The sequence below is a fragment of the Anas platyrhynchos genome, chromosome 4 (assembly GCF_047663525.1).
Source record: "Anas platyrhynchos isolate ZD024472 breed Pekin duck chromosome 4, IASCAAS_PekinDuck_T2T, whole genome shotgun sequence".
Classification (NCBI taxonomy): domain Eukaryota; kingdom Metazoa; phylum Chordata; class Aves; order Anseriformes; family Anatidae; genus Anas; species Anas platyrhynchos.
Genome location: NC_092590.1, coordinates 50,906,812 through 50,931,714, shown reverse-complemented (window position 1 = coordinate 50,931,714; position 24,903 = coordinate 50,906,812). Strand labels below are relative to the sequence as shown.

At 38.1% G+C, this 24,903-nt stretch overlaps 1 protein-coding gene across 12 annotated transcripts in view; it reads left to right on the top strand.

The window, feature by feature from the left end:
- TRMT9B (tRNA methyltransferase 9B (putative)) overlaps window positions 1-23,893 on the top strand; it is a 116,688-nt gene extending 92,795 nt beyond the window's left edge. For 10 of the 12 annotated variants that reach the window (XM_027457049.3, XM_072037607.1, XM_021267658.4 and 7 more), the window contains 3 exons: window positions 12,285-12,439; window positions 15,664-15,837; window positions 18,796-23,891. In XM_027457049.3, the coding sequence (XP_027312850.1) occupies window positions 12,286-12,439; window positions 15,664-15,837; window positions 18,796-19,832 (1,365 nt within the window). In that variant the 5' untranslated portion in view covers window position 12,285 and the 3' untranslated portion in view covers window positions 19,833-23,891. Of the gene's footprint in view, window positions 1-12,284; window positions 12,440-15,663; window positions 15,838-18,795 lie in introns of all 12 variants that reach the window. The other 2 variants (XM_027457047.3, XM_027457048.3) reach the window with 1 other exon arrangement.
- Window positions 23,894-24,903: the final 1,010 nt, after the last annotated feature.

Sequence of the window (24,903 nt, the reverse complement as noted above, 5' to 3'; positions counted from 1 at the left end):
ATAGATACAGAATAACCCAGCGTGGCTGAAAACCATGGCTGGAGGTCTGTATGGTTCTTTAATTTGTAAAGATTTAAGACACTGAAAAAGTCCTTCTGACTTTTATATGCTGATGGAATAATTTTCAATCATTTTTAAAATGAAAAATGAACTCCTTTTGTTTAGAAGTGCTTAGCAGTGGAGACACTGGTTCTTCATAAAACTTAATGTATGTTCCTTCATAAAAGGAGATGGAAATATCAACTGAATTACTGGGGGGAAAAAAAGAAGTCTATTGAAAAAGAAAATTAATATTTGTGTCATAACTTTATGTCATTGACTAAAATTCATGGACATAGAGCCCTGCCTGATTTGTTTTCCTGTAAAAGTTTTGATATAATACAGTTGGGCTAAGGGCACATTCTGGTTTGTGTTTTGCTATTGAAAAATATTTCATTTTGAAGAAGACTTTACATTCAGATCTACATGTAATCATTTCAGAAAAGTAAATTATTTATGGACCCAAGTTCTTGTAAGAAAATATTTCTAGTGGTGTTCCAGATGATGATTTTTGTAGATACTAACTCTTCTTCTCCACCATAAAATAATTTCAAAAAAAAAAGTTTTTAAGAAAAATAAAATCATTTGCATCTAGAAAGACAAATGGTATTAAAATATTTTCCTAACGGAGAACTTTAGCAGTATGTATATGAAATTTCAGCTCCCTCAGGGATCACCACAGTTTTTCCTTTCCACGCTGAACAGGAAAAAATTGCTTTGTGTAAATGCTTTTTTAACATTAGAATAGGAGGCTTAAAAATACGAAGCTACGTAAAAAGGTATCACTCATACTGTAAGGCATTTAAAATGGAACAATCTTCCAGAAAAACTCTGGTGATTTATGGAAATGAAGGATCTCATCTAGGGATTTTGCATGCTGGGATGCTAAGCCTTCACACTTCCCAGTCTCCTACAGCTTTTACTAGAAGAACCTGTGTCTGTGACATTGGCCAGACACCTTATGGGGGGTTACACCTTGACCTTATAGTAACAACAGAACACAAATTTTCTTCCTGTGGGCCTACCTCTGAGTCCTGATAGGATTAATGTTCTATCTTCAGATGTCTTTGTCCACTACATAAGCACCCAAATACTATTAGATTGTACTTAAGGTACTGTTTTATCTTGGAGCACTAGCCTTAAACTCATAAATAACACCTTTTCTTTTTCAAGAAAGCAAATATAAGCACATGACTTCCTATGACTAACAATTAGAAAAAAAAAAAAAAAAAGAAAAAACAACTAATCAGTCAGATTTTTGAGCATTGTAGGATAACAAAAGTGTGATGCTGTTTTTGCTTTCATTCTGATGGTCATCAGCTAAGGCTGACTTAATACCTAAAGCTTTTTCTGCCTCAAGAAACTATATTTAGACAGTATAATGAATACTGAATACAAATACGGATATTTTAAGATACGAAATCATATAGTCAGTTATAATTAGCGAGCAATAATCAGTAGTAATTTATTAAAAAAAAAAAATCAAGAGAATCCACTTAGCAGTTCTGTAATGACTGTAATTAATTAGGCAATATTTTATATTTAATTTTAAGATCAAAGGTAACCATTGATGGCCTTAATTTGCGATCCTATTTGGTAATGTGGTGCTTATGTGCTTAATGTGCTCTTCTGTCTCTAAGATACTAGGTTTCAGCAGAACAAGTATCTCCAAGTAATTGAATGTCTCAAATCAGTTTGTAAATTGTTTTAATTTGGGAGGCTTTGTGTGTAGCACCAAGTACAATTTAAATACCAACAGTGATGAACATTATGGACAGGAAGAAAAGGAGAATTATACTGCATAAATTAAAACTAATCCATCTGGAAATACTACTCTAAATGCAAACCCAGAGTGTGCGGAAACAGAAGGAATTTAGAAGGCTATAATTCCAGAATTGTAGGATGACATGAGGAAATCAAATATTTCTGTGAATATAGTTTGGCATGAAGAATGGAGACATATGGATAGGATACAGAGAACAACAACAATACTCAGAAAAGACCACCTAGATTGATTCATCAGGAAAAGTATTAAATATTTAATGTCTGGCTAACTCCTGGTAAATAAGGGAGAGAAGACAAGATAACTGTTTACAAGTATTTGAGAGATACAGTGACCAGGAAGAGAAAATAGCTATATTTAAAGCTTGTAAGTAGTGTAGCATGACTGGGGGAGTGAGATACTGATGCAGAGCTCTTAGGAAACAAACAAACCAACTGTAACTCAAGAGGAAATTAGTTTAATAACTCTACTAATTTAGTTGCGAAAACAACCCCTGTGTTGAAGAGTAATAAACATTGTGAAGCATCCTTTCAGCCTTTCATATTTGTTTTTCTACAGCAGTTAACTGAAATCTTGCTTATAACTTGAAAAATTCAAGTTGTATACTTGCAAATATCAGTAATTGTAGACACACAGTCACAAAGCTAGATGTTGGGGCATTGCATCTCTCCCCCAAAGCTACATCTATTATATCAATGTATTTCCTGATAGGTCCTTTACTAACTTATGTTTTTAAGACCTCATTGATGGAGGCACCATGGCCCACCCAATTCAGAATCATTTCCAGTGAGTTTCAATCCTTTTATTTTTTTAAAATCTTACCTGTATTTTTCTTGCTGTAATTTAAGCCCACTATATTTCATCTACCCTTTGTTGTGAAAAACAGATTATCCCCTTCCCTCTTTGAAATAGTCCTTCTTGTATGAGAAAATGGTTTTATGTCCTCCCTTGTTCTCTTTTCTTCTGGACAAACAATTTAAAGCAACTGTCTTCCCCAGAGGTTTAATTGATTTCTGATCTCCTAGGGATTTACAATGATCTCTGATCCTTGTTCTCTTCTGCAGTATTTCCAGTGATTCCACATCGTTCTTGCTCAAAATTGAACATAATACTCAAAGTGATACATCAGCAGTGCTAAAAGTAGTAGAAGGATTATTTTATGTAACTTGCAAGTATCTGCCCTATTTCTGTGTGTTCTGTGTGCTAGTATTCTTTTTTTCTTTCTTTTTTTTTTCTTTTTTCAACAGTACATTGCAGAAAACACCATAACACTATCGCATGCATGGTGTTAATTCTGTGAAATGTCATAATGCCTAGATCCACTTCTGTAGAACTGCTGCCAGTCTTTCCCTCCTGCCTCCCTTAGCCTTTGCTTTTACAGTTGATTATTCTTATCTAAATGGAATACTTTGCTTTCATCTTTCTCAGTCTGTCAAAACACTTGAATTCTATCTAGTACTGTCATCCAATCCATTTGAACCCCAGTCAGTTTGGTTCATCTGCAGATGGGACGCTACTCTCTAATCCACCATGTAAAGAAATTACCGAGCAGTATTCAAAACACACTCCTGAACAGATTTGCTTAGGGTATCCTTCCAGTGTAATACTGAATTGTTGGTAACTACACTCCAAATACTCTCTTCCAACCAGTATCAAAGTATACTGCAATTTAGTCTAAACCAACTGTGCCTAATTTGTTTATGAGAATGTCATGAAACCAGGGACTTGCACCTGCTCCAAGACTGGCTAATCTGAGATTGGTGCAACCAATTCCTTAAGTACTGTTTATTAGGCTAGTTGTTTTCAAAACCCAGTTTTCAAAACCCCAAACTTCTTTTAGAAGCTCAAACCTATTCTGTTCCCATTCAAACCTAAGTTCTTTTCCCTTTGTCACTGTTGTGAACAGTATTAGTTTATTGGCAATAATTGACCTGGGAAATGAAGATGAAGGGGAATAAAGGATACTGAATACTTTGGCCTTCTTGGCATCCCTTATTAGATTTTTCTTCCCGCTAAGTAGTAGACCAGATCTTTCCAAGTCCTCCTTTCTTTTCTACTGTCTGTACAAAGAACTTCTAATTACTCTTTGTCTTCTGTGACAGTTAGTTTCTCATTCTAGACCTTAGCTTTTTCATTTTTTAATATGTATATTATTCAATGCTCATTAATTTTCATTAATTTCCACATTTTGTATGATTTTGCTTGTATCTTTCATTCTACTCATAAGACTAATGGACTCTATTTCATGATCTTCATTCAAGTTGCCTTCTACCTCCACATTCACAATATTACCTCCCAATTCCAGTCAAATCTGGGAAAAAAAATACTTTTTAATGCTTCTTCATTCTGTGTAAGACAAAGTCACATCATTTGTCTTCAAGAATTGGTTGGATGTTAGGCTTTGTGGCTTTACGTTGGTCTTTGAAGGAGTCTGGAAGTCTGGCAAAGGCTTGGCAAACACTAGGATGCAAATTTGTTCAGTTCTTAATTCCATCTGCAGTGCCAGTATGTTCAGGTGTTAAGAAGAAATAGATTAACAAATAGCACATGCTATCAGTTGTTGTCAAGTTGTTATCAAGTGTTGTCAAGTCTGTCAGCTGTTGGGCTATCTATCACTGTTGGGCCTAAGCAGATTTAAGGTTTTGGCTAGCATGATTTTCATCATCTATGACATCCTAACATGAAGCCGCTCGAATTCAGCTTTGTAGGCCACATTTTAGACTATGTCAGATATGAAAAAAAAGCAGAAACCTCTTCTATCTTATGTTATTGTCATTCAAGAAAATAAGAAGGGATAGCATTTGCAGTTAGTTTAACCACTGCTAATAGAGGGATGCTTAATGAACGTATTTACTGTTTTCATGGTCCTTTCTTGTTGCTGAATCTATATGAAAAGGCTAAGGAGCAATAGATTTGCCCAGAAAATCCCATTGGTGTCTATCTTTTACAACCTATGTATTTTACAGTTAATTAATATATACACTGATTAATAGACTTAAGTGGGTATTATACAAATTAATGTATTGGTTGTTTGCAAAAATACTCTTCAGTCCACAGTGTTTGCTATCATGGGAGAGAGAACTGGTGTGCTTTTGTTTCATAGCCAACCCCAGGCTGAGATATATCCACAAACAAAGATTGTAAGCCAATTTGCATTTACCTTTAAAATCAGTAAAAAACCCTACAAGCTCAGAACATCATACGCTCTCCTGCAAAATTACAGTGAAGTGAAAATGCTTCCAAGTTTTACTTTCGAAGCAGTAATTCTATTACCTCTCTTCCCTCTGCTTTAACCTTCTCCTATGTTCTGTTCCCCTTACTTTGGTCTGTGGCTCTGGAAAAGCTGGAAGCAGTGCTTGGATTGCCCTAGTTAGGAGGGGCTGTTTTCTCCCCAGCTGGAGAGTGTTTTATGTGCTGATGTGCCCTGGAAGGTCTGAAGATACACATCAGTGCAAATATAACAACAGGGATTTGTGATCCCAGTAGGAATGCACCCCCTGAGCTGGGAGCTGGGGTATGCATTTTCCTGTGGTAGTAAAGATGAACAGACACTTAATGGGATTTTTGCATGAGTCTGCTCCTTCTTTCAGTGTTCTTAAATGGCAAAAGGTTCGCATTTGTGCATTGTCATCTTCACTGAATGTAACCTATCTACAGAATAGGGTTTATACGTGTTGAAATAAATCTGCTTATGATGCAACCTTTCAGCTATCTACATTATGACCCTGAATGCAAAAGTGCAAGGGGAATATTAAATGAATAGCTGATCTAAGAATAAGATGTGCAGTGAACAGTGCTAAGTCTTGACTGGAGAATAAAACCGACAGAAAATAAATGTGATAGTGAAAGGTTGTCATTTTCAGTAACCTGAGCTTGAACCATAAACTTTTCTTTAGTCCAAGATCCTGAAAGAACAGCCTGTATGCTTTCAATCTTTCATTAAGGCAAGATTCTGTCTATTTTTCAGCAAAAGAAAGTATAATAATTTTAATTTTATTTCAAATAATGATGTTATTTTAAATTCTAGGTTCACATTGAGCATTTTGAATAGCAGTGACTCTTGGTAAGCTTGGCTCTTTGTTTTTCACTTCAGAGTTTGCCATATTTTACTGGAGCAATGCTCTTGAATTAGGGCTTTAGTTCAGCAAGGTTTTAGATACATTGTATGGACTTCCCCTTGCTCTGATTTCAGGCTGTGTATTTTTGTGGGATTGTTCCAGTTCATGCATGGGTGAAATTAATTGCCAGATTTGTTAGCCTTATGTAAGAAAACTCCTACTGTATCCTTTCGCTTAACTTGAATTGCAGCTAGTTTAACTATTCACAGCAGGATTCCTAATACTCTGTTTCATTATCCTTTATTTACTGGTAAAGTTTTGTTTTTTTTTTACATAATGATTTGTATCTGGAATCATACTCCTATTTTTTGCTTTTATTAATGAAATAGAGCACTGTCAGTCAGAACAGATATTGTCACTGTGATTTAGTGAAAAGACTGGTAGGTCTTAAGCAAACTGTAAGTAAACTAGAAGTATTGCTCACTGTATAGACTTTACATTGCTCACTGTATGTTATCCCCATTCCGTAGGTGAGGGTAGAGAAGGCAATAGGACTAGCTCACTTTTTACCTAGCTGTTAGTATTGGTTATACTAGTTTTGGAAAGGGGTCTGAGGGTTTTGGTCAACAGCAGTTAAACACGAGCCAGCAGTGTGTCCCGGCATCCAGGAGGATCAACCGTACCCTGGGGTGCATCAGGCCCAGCACTGCCAGTCAGGAAAGGGAAGGGATTGTCCTGCTCTGCTTTGCTCTGGTGTGGCCTCGCCTTGAGCACTGTGTGCAGTTTGGGGTGCCACAGTATAAGGGTATAAAACCATTAGAGAGTGTCCAAAGGAGGGCTACGAAGATGCTGAAGTGTCTAGAGGGCAAGGCGTATGAGGAGCAGCTGAGGTCCCTTGGTTTGTTCAATCCTGAGCAGAGCAGGCTGAGGGGAGGCCTCATGGCGGCCTGCAGCTCCTTCACGAGGGGAGCGGAGGGGCAGGCGCTGAGCTCTGCTCTCTGGGGACAGCGACAGGACCCAAGGGAACGGCATGGAGCTAGGACAGGGAAGGGTCAGGTTGGGGGTTAGGGAAAGGTTCTGCACCCAGGGGGTGGTCGGGCACTGGGACAGGCTCCCCAGGGCAGTGGTCACAGCACCAAGCTGTGCTGAAGTTCAAGAAGCATTTGGGCAGAGCTCTCAGACACATAGTCTCATTTTTGTGTGGTCCTGTGTAGAGCCAGGAGTTGAACTTGATGGTCCTTGTTAGTCCCTTCCAGCTCAGGATATTTTATGATTCTATGTTTCTATAGCTGCTCTTGTTATAGCTGGAGGGCAGGGTATTGTGGGATATAGACCTGGCCCTTGTAGTTATACTGTTCAATTTAAGAACAGTGATTAGATTATTACATCTGTAGCTGAAGATGCATGTGTAACCAAGATTTACGTTGCTGTAGCAACATGAAGAGACACAACTGTGCTGAATTTCGTAGATCTTTGAAGTAGGAAGTCTGCTAATTCAAAATGGCATTGAGAATTCCTGTTAGCATGTGAAGAATTTAACTATGAGGAGCCCTCATTAAGAGACTGAAATCTTGCCTATCTGACTCTCAAGCTGAGTTGAGTAAGTTCCTGCTGCTCATCAAAGGGTTAGAGAAAACAGGCAGTTGCAAGAGAGAAGACAAACGAAAAGCCAATGGCTCAAATTAATCAAGAGCAATTGATTTGAAGAGAAATAGGAGTGATGCAGGGTTTGATGACTACTGTGAAAATCACAGGGTGCTTCCAAGAGGCCATTGACAAAAAGTTTGGAACATGTTCTGGGTATTGTAACTGGCCTGGCAGTAGAGGCAGTCATAGGAGGAACTGAGCTTAGCCAGTTCAAGACTTCACTGTATTATGAATCAAATTAAAATAGTGGTGCTGACATGATATGTGCTAAGGTACACGTAGGAAGATGTGAAAATCTTTGGTTTAGGTATAGAAAGCTTTGGGTAGGCAGTGGAAGAGGCAGATTTTTTGCACTGAACACTACCTCCTGCTTTTCAGCATTAGGGCACCCCTTGAATCTGGTAGCCAGCAACTGTTTTGACCTCTTTAGACAGAGGTACTTAGTGCAGTTGGCCAAATCATTCCAAAACTGACAAAAAATATGGCATGGGGGGGTGAGGGATGGGTGTGCAGGGTGAGAATGCTGACTTTTTAACATTTTGGAAACTGGGATTATTAATTTTTGGCTGTTGTCATTTCAAGGTCACACGGTTAAATACATTTCTTACTTCAGCTGCAACAGAAAAAGTCTAAGCAACTTGACTTTTTTGTTTTGTTTTGTTTTGTTTTTTTAAAGCAGTACCATTGAAAAGTTAATTATCTAAAAGGTTTCAAAATGTTAATGGCAAAAGATTAAATTAGATTCTCTTGGACTCAGGGAACTCTTAGTGAGATGTGTAGCTATAAAAATATATGGTAATAGAATCATGGAATCATAGAATCATAGAATCATAGAATGCTCTGGGTTGGAAGGGACCTTAAAGACAATCTAATTCCACCCCCCTGCCATGGGCAGGGACATCTTCCCCTAGACCAGGTTGCTCAAAGCCCCATCCAACCTGGCCTTGAGCACATCCAGGAATGGAACATCCACAGCTTCTCTGGGCAGCCTGTGCCAGGGCCTCACTACCCTCTGAGTGAAGAATTTCTTCCTTATATCTAATGTAAACCTACCCTCTTTTAGTTTAAAGCCATTACCCCTTGCCCTGTCACTACTTGGCCTTGTAAAAAGTCCTTCAGCTTTCCTGTAGGCCCCCTTTAGGCACTGGAAGGCTGCTATAAGGTCTCACTGGAGCCTTCTCTTTTCCAGTCTGAACAACCCCAAGCCCCTCAGCCTGACTTTACAGGAGAGGTGCTCCAGCCCTTTCATCATCTTCGTGGCCCTCTTCTGGACTTGCACCCAACAGGTCCACACCCTTCTTGTGCTGGGAGCCCCAGAACTGAATGCAGCACTCCAGAAGGGGCCTCACAAGAACAGAGTAGAGGGGGACAATCCCCTGCCTTGCCCTACTGGCCATGCTTCTTTTGATGCAGCCCAGGATACAGCTGGCTTTCTGGGTTGCAAGCACACGTTGCTGGCTCATGTTGAGCTTGTTGCCAGCCAGCACCCCCAGGTCCTTCTCCTCACGGTTGCTCTCAATCCATTCTCCTCCCAGGCTGTATACATGTATGTGCTTGGGTTTACCCTGGCCTAAGTGCAGGACTTTGCACTTGGCCTTGTTGAACCTCATGAGGTGTGCATAGGCCCTCATCTCCAGCCTGTCCAGGTCCCTCTGGATGGCTTACCTTCCCTCCTGCGTGTCAACTGCACCACACAGCTTGGTGTCATCGGCAAACTTGCTGAGTACTAACATGATGGTACTAACATGAATTCATTTTACCTCCTGGGAAGCTGTAATTTTTTAGTTTATTTTGCTTTATTATTTATTTATTTATTTTTAATGAGAAAGCAAAACAGTGATGGTTTGCTTCAAGAGTCAATGGACTGTAACCTATTTACTTTCCAACATTGTTGTTAATATGCCACAGCTTCATGTGATGGAGTGGTGATCCATTTCCCTGCAAGATCAGCAATAATAACACTACAACTTTCATCCCATTATCTCACTTCATAGATCATCCACAACAAAGGCTTGTTGTTGTCTCATGAAGAAACATAGATGAACCAGGAAGCATTAAGAGGGAAGGGAATCCTGCTCTTCATTTGTTATCCAAACAGCTTGTTTGCAGGAGTCTCATGTTTCTTAAGCTGCTTCCCCATTTTAGGGACTTGTCAAGACTTGGTGCAGTCACTGAACAGCTGGCTGCCAATTCATGGTGCCCTCACTGCCCTGAGCCCTTGGATGGGAGCATAAGCTACCACACACACACACACACACACACACACACACACAGAAAGAGAACTGAGCATGGGGAAAGTATGCCCATAATTACCTTCTGCTCTTCTTCTCTTCTCTAGCTATTGGACAGCTTCCAGGTAATGTAAGCAAGAACTGGAGCAGATGCTGAAGCAGTGGGATTTCAGGGCATCTTACATTTTCATTACCTCCTTTGTAAAACAGACTTTCCCATTATCCTGGAAGTCACAATACAGAATTTGGATGAACTGAATATTTTCTACAACTTATGTGCAACAGAGATGTTGTCTGATATTTTTTAAGGCAAAAGAATTATAATTGCTGTTTTTGTTTTTAAAGAAAAATAGAGGTATTTTGTTTGGCTTACAAAGTTTCTGTTCAGTTCTAAGTTTCTGATGTTTTCAGTGACATCAGGCTTGTGTGAAACTTGTACAACTGCAGGCCAGGTCAGACTCCACAGATTTCTTGCCTTCTGTAAACATTAAAATGAAGAGATTTATTGCTAGGACATTTCCCTGCTGTGCTGCAAAGTAAGTCATGTCAATGTTATGGTTTTTGACTGGAAAGTCAAACTGGCAAGTCTAATTTTATCATGTGACTTAATTACTTGCAAAATACACATTCTCATGGGGAATGAAAATTGTAATAAAAGGGTAAATGAAAAATGAAATCATTTTCATTTTTGTAGACTACTATTATCCTAAATTTATAACCAGATGATTGTCTTGATAATGTTTATTAGTAATGTTATCTTAATAACATTATTTTTGATAATGTCAATATATCAAATTCTTTATAATGTTATCTTGATAGTGATTGTGTAGCTAAAAATAATAACCTCTAATGCAGTGTTGTGGATCTCTCACCTGTCCAGTGTATAACAGGATGCTCAGTACCAGTCCCAGTGAATGAGAAAATTAAAGGCAAAAACTTAATGGGTTTGTGATTCAGTAGAAAACTGAAGTCCAGCCTACATTGGAATTTAATAAAGATATTTTGGGAAAAGTATAATATAATGTTGTATCAATGGGAAACTTCTTACTATTTTCTATGTCAAGTCAAAGATGTTTTTTCTGTTTATCTAACATATCTAAATTAAGCCTTAGTTCAGACAGCTACTTCTGTAGTTGGCATAAAGTGAAATTTCTGTAGCATTCAGCATGAATGGCTGAAAACATTCTCTATCACTTTATTTTTGTTTTTGTTTTTTTTAACTGCAAAGTCTGAACAAACAACTTGAAGTGGAAAGATAAAAACACTTGGAAACACCAAACCACACAGTAATCACATGTGAATATAGAATAGAGCAAGGAGCATACTGGATGACAAAGGAAAACAAATCATTGTTAGTCTTTGGAATTTCTCCTTACAAGTAGAGAATTTCTGGGCAACAAAATAGAGTATATTTTGAGGTAGAGAAGAAATATAGCTGCAGGCATGAAACACCCAATCTGTTTTAAGGGTAAAATAAGAAAAAAGAATGGGCTTTAGACTCTAAGAAATAATTACCTGAAATTACTGCAAATAACCCATGCTATTTGACAACATAACTTGAAATGGCATTCTGAGAAAAGCTCTGATTGAATAACTTATGGCATGTGATATCATTTCAAGTCTATATTTCAATAATATCTATGTCTCTTGTTCAGGCTGTCAGGGTTTTTCACCCCTCAGGATGACACTGATAATGTCAGTGGGAATTTACTATTCTGTTAATGAATTTTATACACACACATGTATATATACCTATATATTGAGCTAGTAAAAGCTGAACTAATTAATCATAAAAGAAGACTGAATTGTGCCAGAAAAATAATGAAAGTAGGGATTATGAAAAGGTTGAATACAAATGCTTTGAAGAGAGAGATTCAAAGATGCTACAGCCAAAATGGACCATTGGGACTAATTCCCATTTTATAAATTAAAAAGATTGTGTTTGTTGGACAGGTGGGGGTAGGGAAATCCTGATCTTTATTTTAATTTTGTTGTTGTTGTTGTTGTTGTTGAAAAATACAACCACCTCATTACATCTAGAGAGTAGATAAACCAAAAATAATTTAGTCTTCATTTAGGGACTTTGGTTTCAGGGTACAGGCTATATTTCAAATAGCATAATAGTGTTTTGCCTACCTATTCACCATAGTCATAACTGGAAAGTCTATTCTTAACTTCCTTTTCTTAATCATTCTCTGTTCCTGCTGCATTCATGCCCTTTCTTGCATCAGGTAAGCTCTTACTACATTGGTGAAATTCCTTAGGAATATGCATGTTATTGAGTAGTACATGCAGTCATGTAATGCTCTTCAAGGCAGGAGATACATTCAAAATATTTGTTGACTTTCATGAAATAAAACCAGATTCTTTGATTAAAAAGAATTTTATAAATATGATGCCTGTTAGATGGGTGTAATGATTTTATAAAAGTAAGCTTACAAGGTTATGAATTATGTATGTCTATAAAATGTAGTCTACAACACTTTCTGTTTGGCTGTATATAATCTTTCTTCATTATGTTTTCAGGATGGAACATGAGGCTACCCAGCTAGAAAAGCAGCATGTGCATAGTGTGTATGAAAATACAGCTGCTTACTTTAATGATCTGCAGAGCAAAGCATGGCCTCGTGTTAGAAACTTTCTGTTGGAACAAGAGCCTGGCAGTCTCATTGCTGACATAGGTAAGCCATTCCCTGGGGTAGCATGAAATATTGTCTATAAACCTTATTAGTTTATAAATTAATCATAGGTATCCTCTAGAGCAAAAAGTATTCTAAATTTGTCTAGAGATTGTTTGAAAACTGTTTTTAAACAGTATTAGATGTCATATGCAATTTATTTTATTTCTTTGACAATGTATCGGGCAGCTAGTAAGTACAATTTTACCTAAAGATTGAGCTAATCTTTAATCTACCAGTTTTCCCACAGGCTTAGCTGTCTGTCATTCTCCTGGTGCACTTTTTTTTGGAAAAAAAAAAAAAAAGGTGTTAATAGCTCAGTTATTTCATATCTCAGTTTCTTTAGATCTCTCAGTACTGCTGGTCTGCACAATTTGTTGTGTTTCATTTGTTCTAAAACTTCTACTATTAAGGCTTTAACTTCAGAGAAATATTCTGACATATATATAATATATATATGAGAATCTCCCCATTATCCTAAGTGAGGTTTGGACACCAAAACCTTATTTTTCTGCTATGGCCTTGTCTTCTCTACATGTTCAATTTATACCTTGATTTTCTGTTGCACTTGCAGGCATTGTAGGGGTTTCCAGGTCCTGGTGTGTTTGCTTTGTGCTTGTATTATGCATTCAGCCCTAAGCAGTACATCATTGCAAACTGGGTGCTCCTTTGTATCATTGCATTCTCCTCACTGCTTAGACTAGTAAAATGTGTTTACACAGCATGGTGGACAGATGTACAAAATAAATTATGTTCTTGCCTTATCCTATCAGAGAAAAGCATCTTTGAAGTTCTTACAGACCAAAATCAAAAGATAATATACAGTTTTGCTGTTGTCAAGTAGTTCTCAGAAAAACAGTGGACTCCTATTATTTTGGATATGCATCTATCATATTTCTGCACCATTTTCACAAATTACCCCAGGAAATGTCCTGTGGCATCTACTCATTCAGCAGTCAGCTTAACATGGTATTTCTCAGCCAACATTTTTTGTCACCTCAATAAAAGTCATCTGAAGCTTTGCTGAAGTTCTTTGAGGCTTTAAAAGCAGTTATCACAGTGGTTGCTGAAAGATCACTCCATTACTGTTTCAGATGAAATAATTTAAACACATGTGATGCATCTGTACAGAAGGTAAATGCTTACAGTTGCCAGCAAAAATATTCCCATCAAGGCACATGAGGTACCTCCTTTTATGGGGTTTAATAAGACCTACAGGAATCTGACTGCAGTATTTATTTTCAGCAAGCATTTTGATGGGAGGGTTGCCTAGTGGCACCACATTTTTCAAAATGAGATGTTCAATTGATAATCTCTTCTTCTGTTTAATACCACCTTTTATTAAAATATTTTTGTTTGCTAGCTTTACATGAAGCATGATAATAGTAGCAGAATAAAATAGCATTTTGTCTAATTGTCTTATTATTGTTCATTCATGAGAATAAAGGGAAATAGTGTGATGGCTGTTTATAGCTTCATGAAGGAACCCACCCTCCTGATGACTCATTTAAAAGTGAATCTCCTGCAAATGTAGATTTTTAGAGTACCAACAGTGTTATTTGGCTTGTATTGAATACATATATATACTGTTATTTGGCTTCATTCCAGAGCAGACCATGTACTTCAGAAAACTCACTGTTATTACAAAGCACTCCACCAAAACACATGTATTAAGCAACTGAATCTTCTAAATTAATATACATTTGACTAAATGTGTTCCTTTTACTAACTGATAATACTTTATCCTAATTTTAAAGCTTACACTTTCTACCCAACATGCAGAGCTTCGTGTTTTATTGCATATATTCCTTGATCTGTATTAATAATCATTTTTTCAATTTCTCTTAAGTGTCACTTCAAAGCATAATGCTTGATTTTTGCTTTAGAAAGATGCTCTTTTTTTCAGCATGGAAGTGTTGTGCTGTTCTCCAGCAGTTCCTGTGCTGTCTCTCTAGATAATGGTGCACATTAACATCAACGACAGCAGCAGCGCTGCAAGAAGCAGTGATGTTTCTAAAGATAACTCCAGGCCTTTAAATTGAATTACCAATACTGAGATGGCTCTCTTTGCCAAGCTGCTACCCAGTTGCTTGGCTGTCAACTTTCAGAAATTATTCTTCACTACTGACCCATAACTGCAGTGAATGTTTCCTAATCTAATTTTGAAAAGTGCCTGTTATGCATACAGTACTGAAGAACACTCTGAAAGATTTCAATTTAGTATAGCACAGGCCCTTAGTAGACATACTTTTAGGTAGAATACATGCTGGGACTGTTCATTACATTTACATGTGTTACAATGCGTCAGAACAAAGATAGAAAGAGAAAGTGCCTGCAACATGGCAGGAGTTTTATGAATCAGTAATTTTCAAATCTGTATCTCAAGTTAAAATTTTCCTCTCTGCCTTGTGTCAGTGACAGCTGTGGTTTAGTATTTCTTGGAGACAAATCCTCTCCTCTGTTATGCAGTCACAGAGACCTTGCTGGCTGTAGATCTTGGTGGGGTTGTTAACATGGCTTATGATGGCTTCAGTGCAGAGACCTGGGTCTGGGCCAATGCATCCCCTTCTCTAGTCCTTCCCCCTGGAAGTGGGGATGTGCTGGAGAGGTACTGTGTGGGATTTAGCAGAGGCTGGGGAGGAATTGAAAGAGAGATCTATTGGAAGTCACTAAAAAGACAAAGCACACTAGCTACAGGAAATCCTCTGAACAGAAAGTAGTTGGAAGCTGGAAGGGTATTGAGGAAAAGGGTCATCAAACTTACCCCATCCTTACTCCATCAGGTGCCCATTTTTACTCATTGTTTGAAACAGGTTACCAGGCTATATAACGGCTCAGTATGCTGCTTGATACTGAGCATGGCTCTGAGATGTGCAATAGTGGCTACGGAGAACCATTCCTTCCTCCTCCCACCTGCACTTACCCTTCTTCCCCAGAGAAATGCACAGAACCTGGTGTTGCACAGGGCTGTGCAATGAGTATTTTTACTGGTCATATTGGTACTGTTACGTTCCTAATGCTGTGAACATATAATAGCAGTCCAAATGAGTCCTTCAGGAGTTAGGCTAGTAGGAGCAAACACACATTTTGTTTTCCAGGAAGCCTTAGAACTAGGAAAGACAACACACCCCCTGACCTAATCCTCATTGTTTTCAGTGCTTTGAGAGGAATAAGTAGCGTGTGGAACATGTGACTTCAAATCTAGTAAAGAATATTCTTTTATTTAGGTTGTGGAACTGGAAAGTATCTCAGTGTCAACAGTCAGGTGTATACTCTCGGCTGTGATTACTGTGGACCACTGGTAGAAATTGCAAGGAAGAGAGGCGATGAAGTTCTGGTATGTGACAACCTTAACCTTCCCTTTAGGGACCAGTGCTTCAACGCAGTCATTTCCATTGGAGGTAAGACAACATGAATACATTCTTTCCCACAGCAAATCCAAATTGGTTATCTTTTATTTTTTTTCTCCATGTATCTTCATTTCAATTGTTTGTTTTGAAATAATTGTCTGAGAATTGCAGCACATATAGCTGAAATGAATGTAGTAAAATTAAAAAAAAAAAAATAGGTCCATTGCACAGATGTGCTGTTGACCAGGGAAATATGTGGATCATTTGTTTGTTTATATGTGGTCTTGTTTACCCTGTGGATAAAAGATTTCCTTCCAGCATGCATTTTAAACAAGTAACAACTAGTATAAACATGGCTGCTGGTAGTTTAAACACATTGCATGGTCAAGATAAACTTTGGGTTCCTCTTTAGGATCTGTTTTGACCAGCAAAAGCATTGAAAGGGAGAAAACTGTCTTTCTCTACAGAAGAGCTCAAAACTTATGTCAACTATTATGTATTAAGAACACAAATTTCTCTTAGAATAGACATGCAATGAGAATTTAGAAGTGTTCAAGTGCCTGTTTTCTGAGTGAAGAATCTCAGCATCTTGACTCCTCTGACCTATCTCGTTGAAAAGAATTGCTCATAATTTGAGAAGTAAAAACTGGAAAAGAATAGATGACAAAGAATAGTTAGACTACTCAGTTACAGTCTACATTTTAAATTCAGTTCTTAAACTCCTTTCAGACTGTTTGACTGTATCAGCAAAAATATAAAACATGAAAATTATTACTGGTAGCAATCAACAAACTACTCAATCTATGACCAAAATGTATTTTAAAATCTCTTTTTCACATATGAACAAAATTTTAAAGGGAGAAAAGAGTGGCTAATATGCAAGCAGTATTTATATAAAATTGCTTTTGTATTAATTAGTTAACCAGTGAACTCTATCCATATATTAGGTCCTGTAGCATAATTTCAGTTCTATTAGATATGCTGACTTTCAAGGATAGCCTACCTATCTAATATTTATACCAATAAAAGACCTGACATGAGCCAGCAGTGCACATGTGCAGCCCAGAAGGCCAACTGCATCCTGGGCTGCATCAACAGAGGAGTGGCCAGCAGGTTGAGGGAGGTGATGTCCCCCTCTGCTCTGCCCTTCTGAGGCCCCAACTGGTGATCTCCATTCAGTTCTGGTGCTCCCAGCAAGAGCTACAAGGATGATCAGAGGGCTGAAGCACCTCTACTATGAAGAAAGGCTGAGAGAGCTGGGGATGTTCAGCCTGGAGAAGAGAAGGCTCTGGGGAGATGTCATTGCAGCTTGCAGATTTTCGGTACTTAAAGGGGACTTATAAAAAAAAAAAGAAAGCAACTTTTTGTTCGGTCAAATAATTCTTCATTCAGAGGGTGGTGAGGCACTGGCACAGGTTCCCAGAGAAGCTGTGGATGCCCGATCCCTGGTAGTGTTCAAGATCAGGTTAGATGAGGCCCTGGGCATCTTGATCATGTGGGTGGCATCCCTTCCCATGGCAGGGGGGTTGGAGCTGGATGATCTTTAAGGTTGCTTCCAACCCAAACCATTCTGTGTTCCTATGATAAGATCAAAAGATTGTGTGGTATTTTTGTGCATTTAACAATAATGGATTTCAATCCCTCTTGAACAGAGACATGGTATATCTGTCTCCATCTAGTTTTAAATGAAGTTGTTTTTTTTTGCATGTCAAATATTTGTGTGCAGAGTCAAACGCTCTTCGTGGCTTTGCTGGTATATTCCTGTTTATAGGATTTGTATTTCTGTAGAAGCACCAGAATGACTAAGTAACTTTAACCATGAAGAATATTTCATCCATTAAATGAATTGTTTAAATAGAATTTGCGCAGAAGCTCTTGGTTGGTTAGCACTTCCTTCTGGTGAAATAAGCTCAAATGCTTATGCTGTCAGTTTTGACCCTAGTTTACAGGAGGCTCAGTGGTGGCACACAGCCTGCCTCCATTAGGAGAGAAAGTATCAGTTCCTTTCTTCCCATCTTGTTTAAGAAATGGAAATAGTTTTTGTTTTGTTTTGTGGTGGGTTTATTTTGTTTTTTTGGTTGGCTGTTTTTTCCAAAGTTCAAGAAAATATTGACAAGAGTTGGGAGGAGCTGGAAAGAAACAGTAACCATACAGATAGGGGCACTCTTCCCTGAGTTTTCTGTCTTGTGTTCTCAGATGCTTCTGAGGACCTAGTTAATATCAACTGCCAAGAAAGTTTTTTCCTGTCCTGTGGTAAAAAAGCTACATTTTTTCCCCGTAGGTAACTTATCATTGTTTAGAATAAAGTCAAGGCTAGCTGGACAGTCTTTCATAACTGCAATGTTGAAATAACAATCTTTCAACAAGTAGAATTGGCTGCTGTCAAGCAGCACATATAAAGATAATTATTTTTTCTTAATAAATTGAGAAGTCTTCAGCTAACAACATATACAATTATTATATATTGCTATTTGGTTACATGGAATGTTTTGTGTGTAGAATGGGCTGGTTCCAAGTCCATCTGAATCAAATTATGGAATTGGTCCATCATTGATTCAAATCAAATCTAGTACCGATGATAGAGAGACCAACATGACCAACATGACCAATCTCAGCCCAGGTGAAGATTTTTGAGAGTTTAGAGAGAAAAGAGCTGATTTAGCTATTCTTTGGTTGTTAAAATTGGTTCCTTCACGTGAGTAGGAAGCTGTAAACAGTGTGGAAATCTTGAAACATAGCTTCATTCCACGTCACAGTGAAATTTGAAAATGTGGAAATTATCATGGAAAGAAAATTCAACTATAGTGATCAATAGTTTTATTTTGACTTAAAGAGAACACTGGGGTAAACTTGCATTGTGGTACTAATAAATTCTGCGCTGTTGCTGACTTGCAGTGGATGATGATTGTGATATGACAACTAAAGTGATTAAACACATAGAGTAGGTTGAAGAAGAAAATGCTATTCCCATACTAATATTCAATACATGATGTCTTTCCTTTTTCATAGTGATCCATCATTTTTCAACTAAACAAAGAAGGATCAAAGCAATAAAGGAAATGGCAAGGGTATTGATGCCTGGAGGCCAGATGATGGTTTATGTTTGGGCTATGGAACAAAAGAATCGTCGCTTTGAGAAACAAGACGTATTTGTTCCCTGGAACAAGGCCTTGTGCTCACGGCATTTTTCAGAATCAAATCAATCTGGAGATAAGGGTGAGTTTGTGCATGCTGTGAAAAGCCAAGATATACACCCTGCAGAGCTAGTCATCTCTGATTGCAGCTACCAAACCACTCTGCAGACAGAAACTAATTCGAAACATTCCCAAAATACGGACCATTGCTTATCCAGAGCCTGCTGCATGAAAATTTCGGAAGAAGAAAATAGATTTTACAGTGCTCTAGGAAGATCTCTCCGGTCATGGTTTTTCTCCAGATCCCTTGATGAATCAGCCATGAGGAAGCAAACTGAAAAACTGAAGCCTCTGAAGAATGAAGGAGAGTGGACAAACAGTACCATGCCCATCCAGCATTCACGGCACTGCAGTTTGGATTTAGGTCACCATGGGGCACTGTTGAAAGAACAAAGTTTAGATGATGATGATGTGTTTGTAGAAAGCTCGCCTATCAAAAAGCCACCGTGGTCACCAGCCACAGATGCACTGAAGGATTTGAGTTTAAATGGAGGACACCAAAGCGTAGCTCAAAGCAAGAGTGAAGAAGCTGCATTTATAAATGGTTCAGTGGAAGACAGGGACTACAGCTGCATTTGTAATAAAGATAATACTGTTAAGTCTAACGCCAGCAAGTTTTTCAAAAGAACTTCAACAACCGATTCCACTGATTCTGCTTTAGATTCAGCAGTATCTGTTGGGGACCAAACTGTTGACGCATTGGATACAAAAGCCTTCATGCGTTATTATCATGTTTTTCGGGAAGGGGAGCTGTGCTCTCTGATAGAAGAGAACGTGCCTGAGCTTCTGATACTTTCTTCCTGCTATGACCATGGAAACTGGTGTATTATTGCAGAGAAAAGAGGAAAATAACTGTAAAAAGAACAAAACAGAATTCAATGACTGAGGATTTTAAGCTGCTCCTTGTGTTCCTGTGATTGTGCAATCTGACGTGGAATTTGAATCCTTTGTAGTCACGTGCCATCCATTTCCTATCTATGTAACTATCTGATGCAAGGCTTGTATATAGGAATGTAAGTGGCAAACGATATTTATGTTTTGTTAAACTTTTATGAAGTTAAAACCAGAAAGTTTTATATTGCTTTTAGCAAATAATTGTGTTTTTAAATATACTTTTATATTGAAAAATAAAACTTTTTTATAAGACAAGGAAAGGATCAGGGCATCTTTTATGAGAAATAGCCTCTTCGTAGGACATCTACGCTTTGCTCTTGGAATGCTTAAAACATGTCACACTACTCCCTGTTCTTAAAGCCCTATAAATAGAGACATAGGCACATTTTAAAACACACTTGACTGTATACTGCTTGAGTGCATGCTGCATAACTGGGAGCAAACATTGTCCCAGTGCTGCTTAGTTTGGAGTAGAGTTGTTAGTGGGCAAAAGCCATGTACAAAGCAAGCTCTGCATGTTCTCTTATTTGTGGTTTGTATTTTGGAGCAAATGACAGAATGGATTTTGAACAATAATTTGGACTTTTGTTTTGAAAACAATTTAATTTGCGTCTCAGGTGCAGGTTAAGTTTTGCACGTTAGCTCTCACAAATACTTTATCTTAATTTCCTTTGCTGCAGGTCTTTGCTGGTTATTTATACATAGGAGGCAGAGGGATTAGTGAGAGTAGCAGTATTCTGTAAAGGTTACAAAATATCAAATATTTGAAATACATATATCTTTTTGATAAGCCTGGGTAGCTAAGATAAATAATACTTGATAAGATTAATAAAATCCCAGTGCACATCTGGTCAACTGTCATATTTGCTCTGCTCATTCACTGACATGAGAATATATACTCAATGGTGTGTCAAATAATGTAGATAGGAGGACGATACAAGTCAAGTTTGTATCTAAAATATAACATTTCCAAGCTATGTTGTGTAAGTAGATGGGTTTTGGATGGAATTTTGGATTGGATGGATTTTGGTAGATGGATTAATTTATTTTTCAGTAGAAAGTCCTAATGATACTGACTATTTTTAGATGTGGCTGCCCAGGAGTAATTACTGCATGGTAATGTACTATAGATTTATTTACTGGAGTGTTGCCTGTAGAACAATCATTTTTGTCTTCCTCATAGCTTGGGATCCTTATGCTTTATCCTTCCTAGGTCTCTACCAAGTGCCAGAGGCAAATCCGTGCATTCCCTACTGCCTTTTGAAAAAAAAAAACACCAGTGTGGTCAAAGAACCATGCATTGGACAATTTTGAAATACTATTCCACTGTGTCTGAGCCTTACTTCAGAGCAGTGGCAATATTCCCTGCATCGCTGGGTCCAGCTGCTCCCTGAGCACAGCTCAGGGGCTGGTCCTGCTGCACCTTCAAGCTCCCATTTTAGAAGCACAGTGTGAAAATGCCCATGCAGGCGTATTGCAGAGCCAGAATGGGTCGTGCTCAGCTCCACACCTCATCTGCAACATCCTCACATCTGAACCTCTAAACCTGAGGTTTACCTCATTTGCTGGAAATTTTTGGAGGAGATTGAGCATTTAGAAGCAAACTCAGTTGCTTCCATATTAGATATATAGGGGATATTCAGCATCTCTGGAATCTGGGCCATATGTAGGAAAGAGGTAGTTGGTGATCATCTTGTATCCAATTCTGAAAGTTTGTTCTTAAACTCCAACATGCAGAATTTCCATTCCAAGCATATATGAAATTTTTTATTGAAAATTAATAATCTAAACTGACAGAGAGGTTTATTTAACTGGGAGAATCAACTTTAAATTTTGTTATCTGTACTTCTACATTCTACCTGTATATTATTCAGTGTGTAAATAAGCAGGCTGGCAAAATTTGGCGTAAATTAAGAAAAAAAAAAAAAAAGGCTTCCATTCTCTTTACAATGGAGACTTTCTGCCCCTGTAAAATGCTGACTGTATGTTTCAGGCTCTACTAAAAACTTCCTGCTCTATCAGCTGTATGAGTTAAGATCTGTCAGCTCAAAGCCACTAAGGTACTTTAAAATGCTTTTATGTTTTTTACTACCCTGTGTAGTTTGGGTTGAGATTCTTGACTGAGGATACTTTTCACAATTATTTGTTTCTGTATTTCCATTTTTCCTGTTCTGAGCTGATGTCACCACGTTGTATCACATGAAAGTTTGGGCTGTATTGTCATAAATTCCTTGGTGGGATGCATGTTTGGTGAACTGTTTTTCTTTTTGTTTTTTGCTGTTGGACTTGGTGATCTTTCTAAGTCCTTTTAACTGTTCTGTTGTATTCTATTTGTAAATTTCTCGTTTTCCTCTGAGAATGTATAGTCACCAAGTAACACAGTTTTTGAAGATAGTCATGAACCTCAGGTCTGCCCAGCAGGGATGTGAGTCAGGCCTTTATTCCCATGTTCAGTTTCCCATCTACCCATAAGAGCTGCCTAGCTTTGTAACATCTTTATCATCTTCTGAGAAACCAGATTATCTCTCTCAGAGCATGGTGACTGTCTCTTTTGATTGGTTTCCCTGTTGATGAGAGCCTTCTTAATCAAAATATAATTCCCAGAAGAATCCGTGAGATCCCAATCTTTAATAGCGTGCATACATCCTTAATGTCTTCAGAGAGGCGTGTGTGCAATTGAAAAAGTCTGTAACAAGTGAATGAATAAATAAATAAATTCCAGTTGTCCCTATGTGCTCAGCAATGCCCAAACTACAACATCTTACTGCTGTAAGGTAACGGGCAAATGTATTCTTGTAGTTCTTGTCTGATTTATGGTCAAAATTCTCACCCTGTTTATGGCAATATCAAGCCCAATACTGACTTTAGTGGGCCAGGATTGCTCCTAAGCTGCTCATCTGCTCTTAAGTGGCACACAGAGATGTCTTGATTACATGAGAAGAGATGCCCTGTTTTTTTTTTTTACAATTTAATTTACCAATATTGCCATCAGTCTGAACTGGCTGAACAAAAGCTGCTACTACGTTAACTCTTATGCACTGTAATCCAAATGCACAATTGCAATCAAAAGGGTGCAACTGAACAGAGCTATTTCTGAAGGATTAATACAATTGCAACCTTTGATAAATGACCTTTAATACATAAAATATTTATATTAGAAGTGCAGATGTATTTTTTTCCTACTAATGGCAACTAATTTACTTTCTTCCAAGCTTGTGGTATAGGAACTCAAAAAACACAGGTGAGGTATGAAAGCTGTAAATATTCTAGCAGATTTTTTTTCTGGTACATATCAATATACAAGTTACTTATGTGCACACTGTAAAATCATACCCAATGAAGAGCTGTGTATGTTACACCAGCAGAACAGCTGTAGTGAACCACCTGGGTGGATGCTGAATAGAAATAATGGCTCTGACCCTGGGCCTCTCCTGTGCTGTGTCTCCGTCAAGCTGCATTCGTGTCACCATTGGGCTGTATTGGTATTGACATTGTGTTGAACCTAGTGGTCTAGCCATTTTCTTGCTCAGCACTTCGACAGGATTTGTGGCTGTTTTAGTATTCCAGGAAAATGAAGTATGTCAGTGTTAAATATATGCAGTCGTATATCTATTTTGTGAGATCAGCATTTCTTATTCTTGAAGTATATTAATTCTGGCAGCTACCCGTGATTTTATCTTCCGACCTCCTTGTCAAAATCATGCATAGATACTGCTCTGTAATCAGCTCTTTGTCCGTACATGGAACCTATTATCTAGCATTTGACAGAAAATATATCCTACTTGGTTCAAATGTTATTTCCTACAGAACTTCTGTGCTTTAAGATTAGTTAATAAATATATTAGCCACTGGAAACTCTGTGTCTGGGAAAGTTCTTGATGAATGTTAAATTTGAGCAGACTCTGTCAGTTCCATTTGCTCAGTAAGAGGTGGACCACATGGGGCACGATGGGATTTGCTATGAAGCCAAGGACTCTGTCTTTGCTTTAGATGTTCGTAGGCAGCCTAGCCGTAAATGTGCTCATTTGGACTAGGTAAATAAAGGTGATGAAATGTGATTTTCAGTCACTTCAGTACTGTGCGTCATGCTGATGATAGAAAAGGGTGTATCTGACGGGCCAGCAGGGTTATCTGCGACAGAGCTGCACTTCCTGCCCTTCTGATCTATTTACTGTACTCCAGGACTGTGCTCTGGGGGATAAGATAACACTGAAATATTCCTTTGGGATTGTTTGCAGTCTTTTTACCCCAATTTAAATCAGAAGAGAAAAATACTATAATCAAAAATAGGCAATTTCCTGGTGAGGTTACAGCTATAGTGAGTTAAAAGTGGTTTTATGGGTACTGTGATCATCGATTGCTTAGTGATTGCTTATATGATCGCTTACTGTACTGATATGTTTGTCATACTAGTGACTGAGGACCTGCTAGTAATTAAGCACTATCCAGGTAAGCATTCATACACTCCAAGCAGTACAGAGCATGTAACCTAACCGTGCTCAGCTTGTGGGAAAGCTGTGTGAGCCCAGACTGAGCAATGGGATGGTAATAAATATAGTTTTAGTGGGATACAGAGTGGTGTCTATGAAGAAAGGATGAATGAAATGTGATGCAGTGCTGATGAATGCTCTCTGATGCAGAGAAGAAAGCAAAGATAGGAAGGAGAGAGAGAAATGAAGGGGAATGGCAAAGGTGAGAGCAGTCACAGCAGAGGACAATCAGTACATCTGGGTATTCCTCGGGTAAGCAGAGGTCCCTGTTTTGATTGATCTTACATTTCAGAGGGTCTGATTAATATCTTCCTGTTGTCTTTACTCAAGAGCCCATGCAGAAGAAGCAATGCATCAATGCACCTTTTTCCTACCACTTTGAGTTCAATACTTGTGCACTGTCAAGGCTAGGCATTTGCAGAGGAAGATTGTTAGGGATAACAATTTTCCCTACATTTTTATCTACATTGCAGCATGCTCTGTTTCAGTTCATTCAATATGATCTAGAGTAAACTATACCCCACAACATGGGGTTGCAT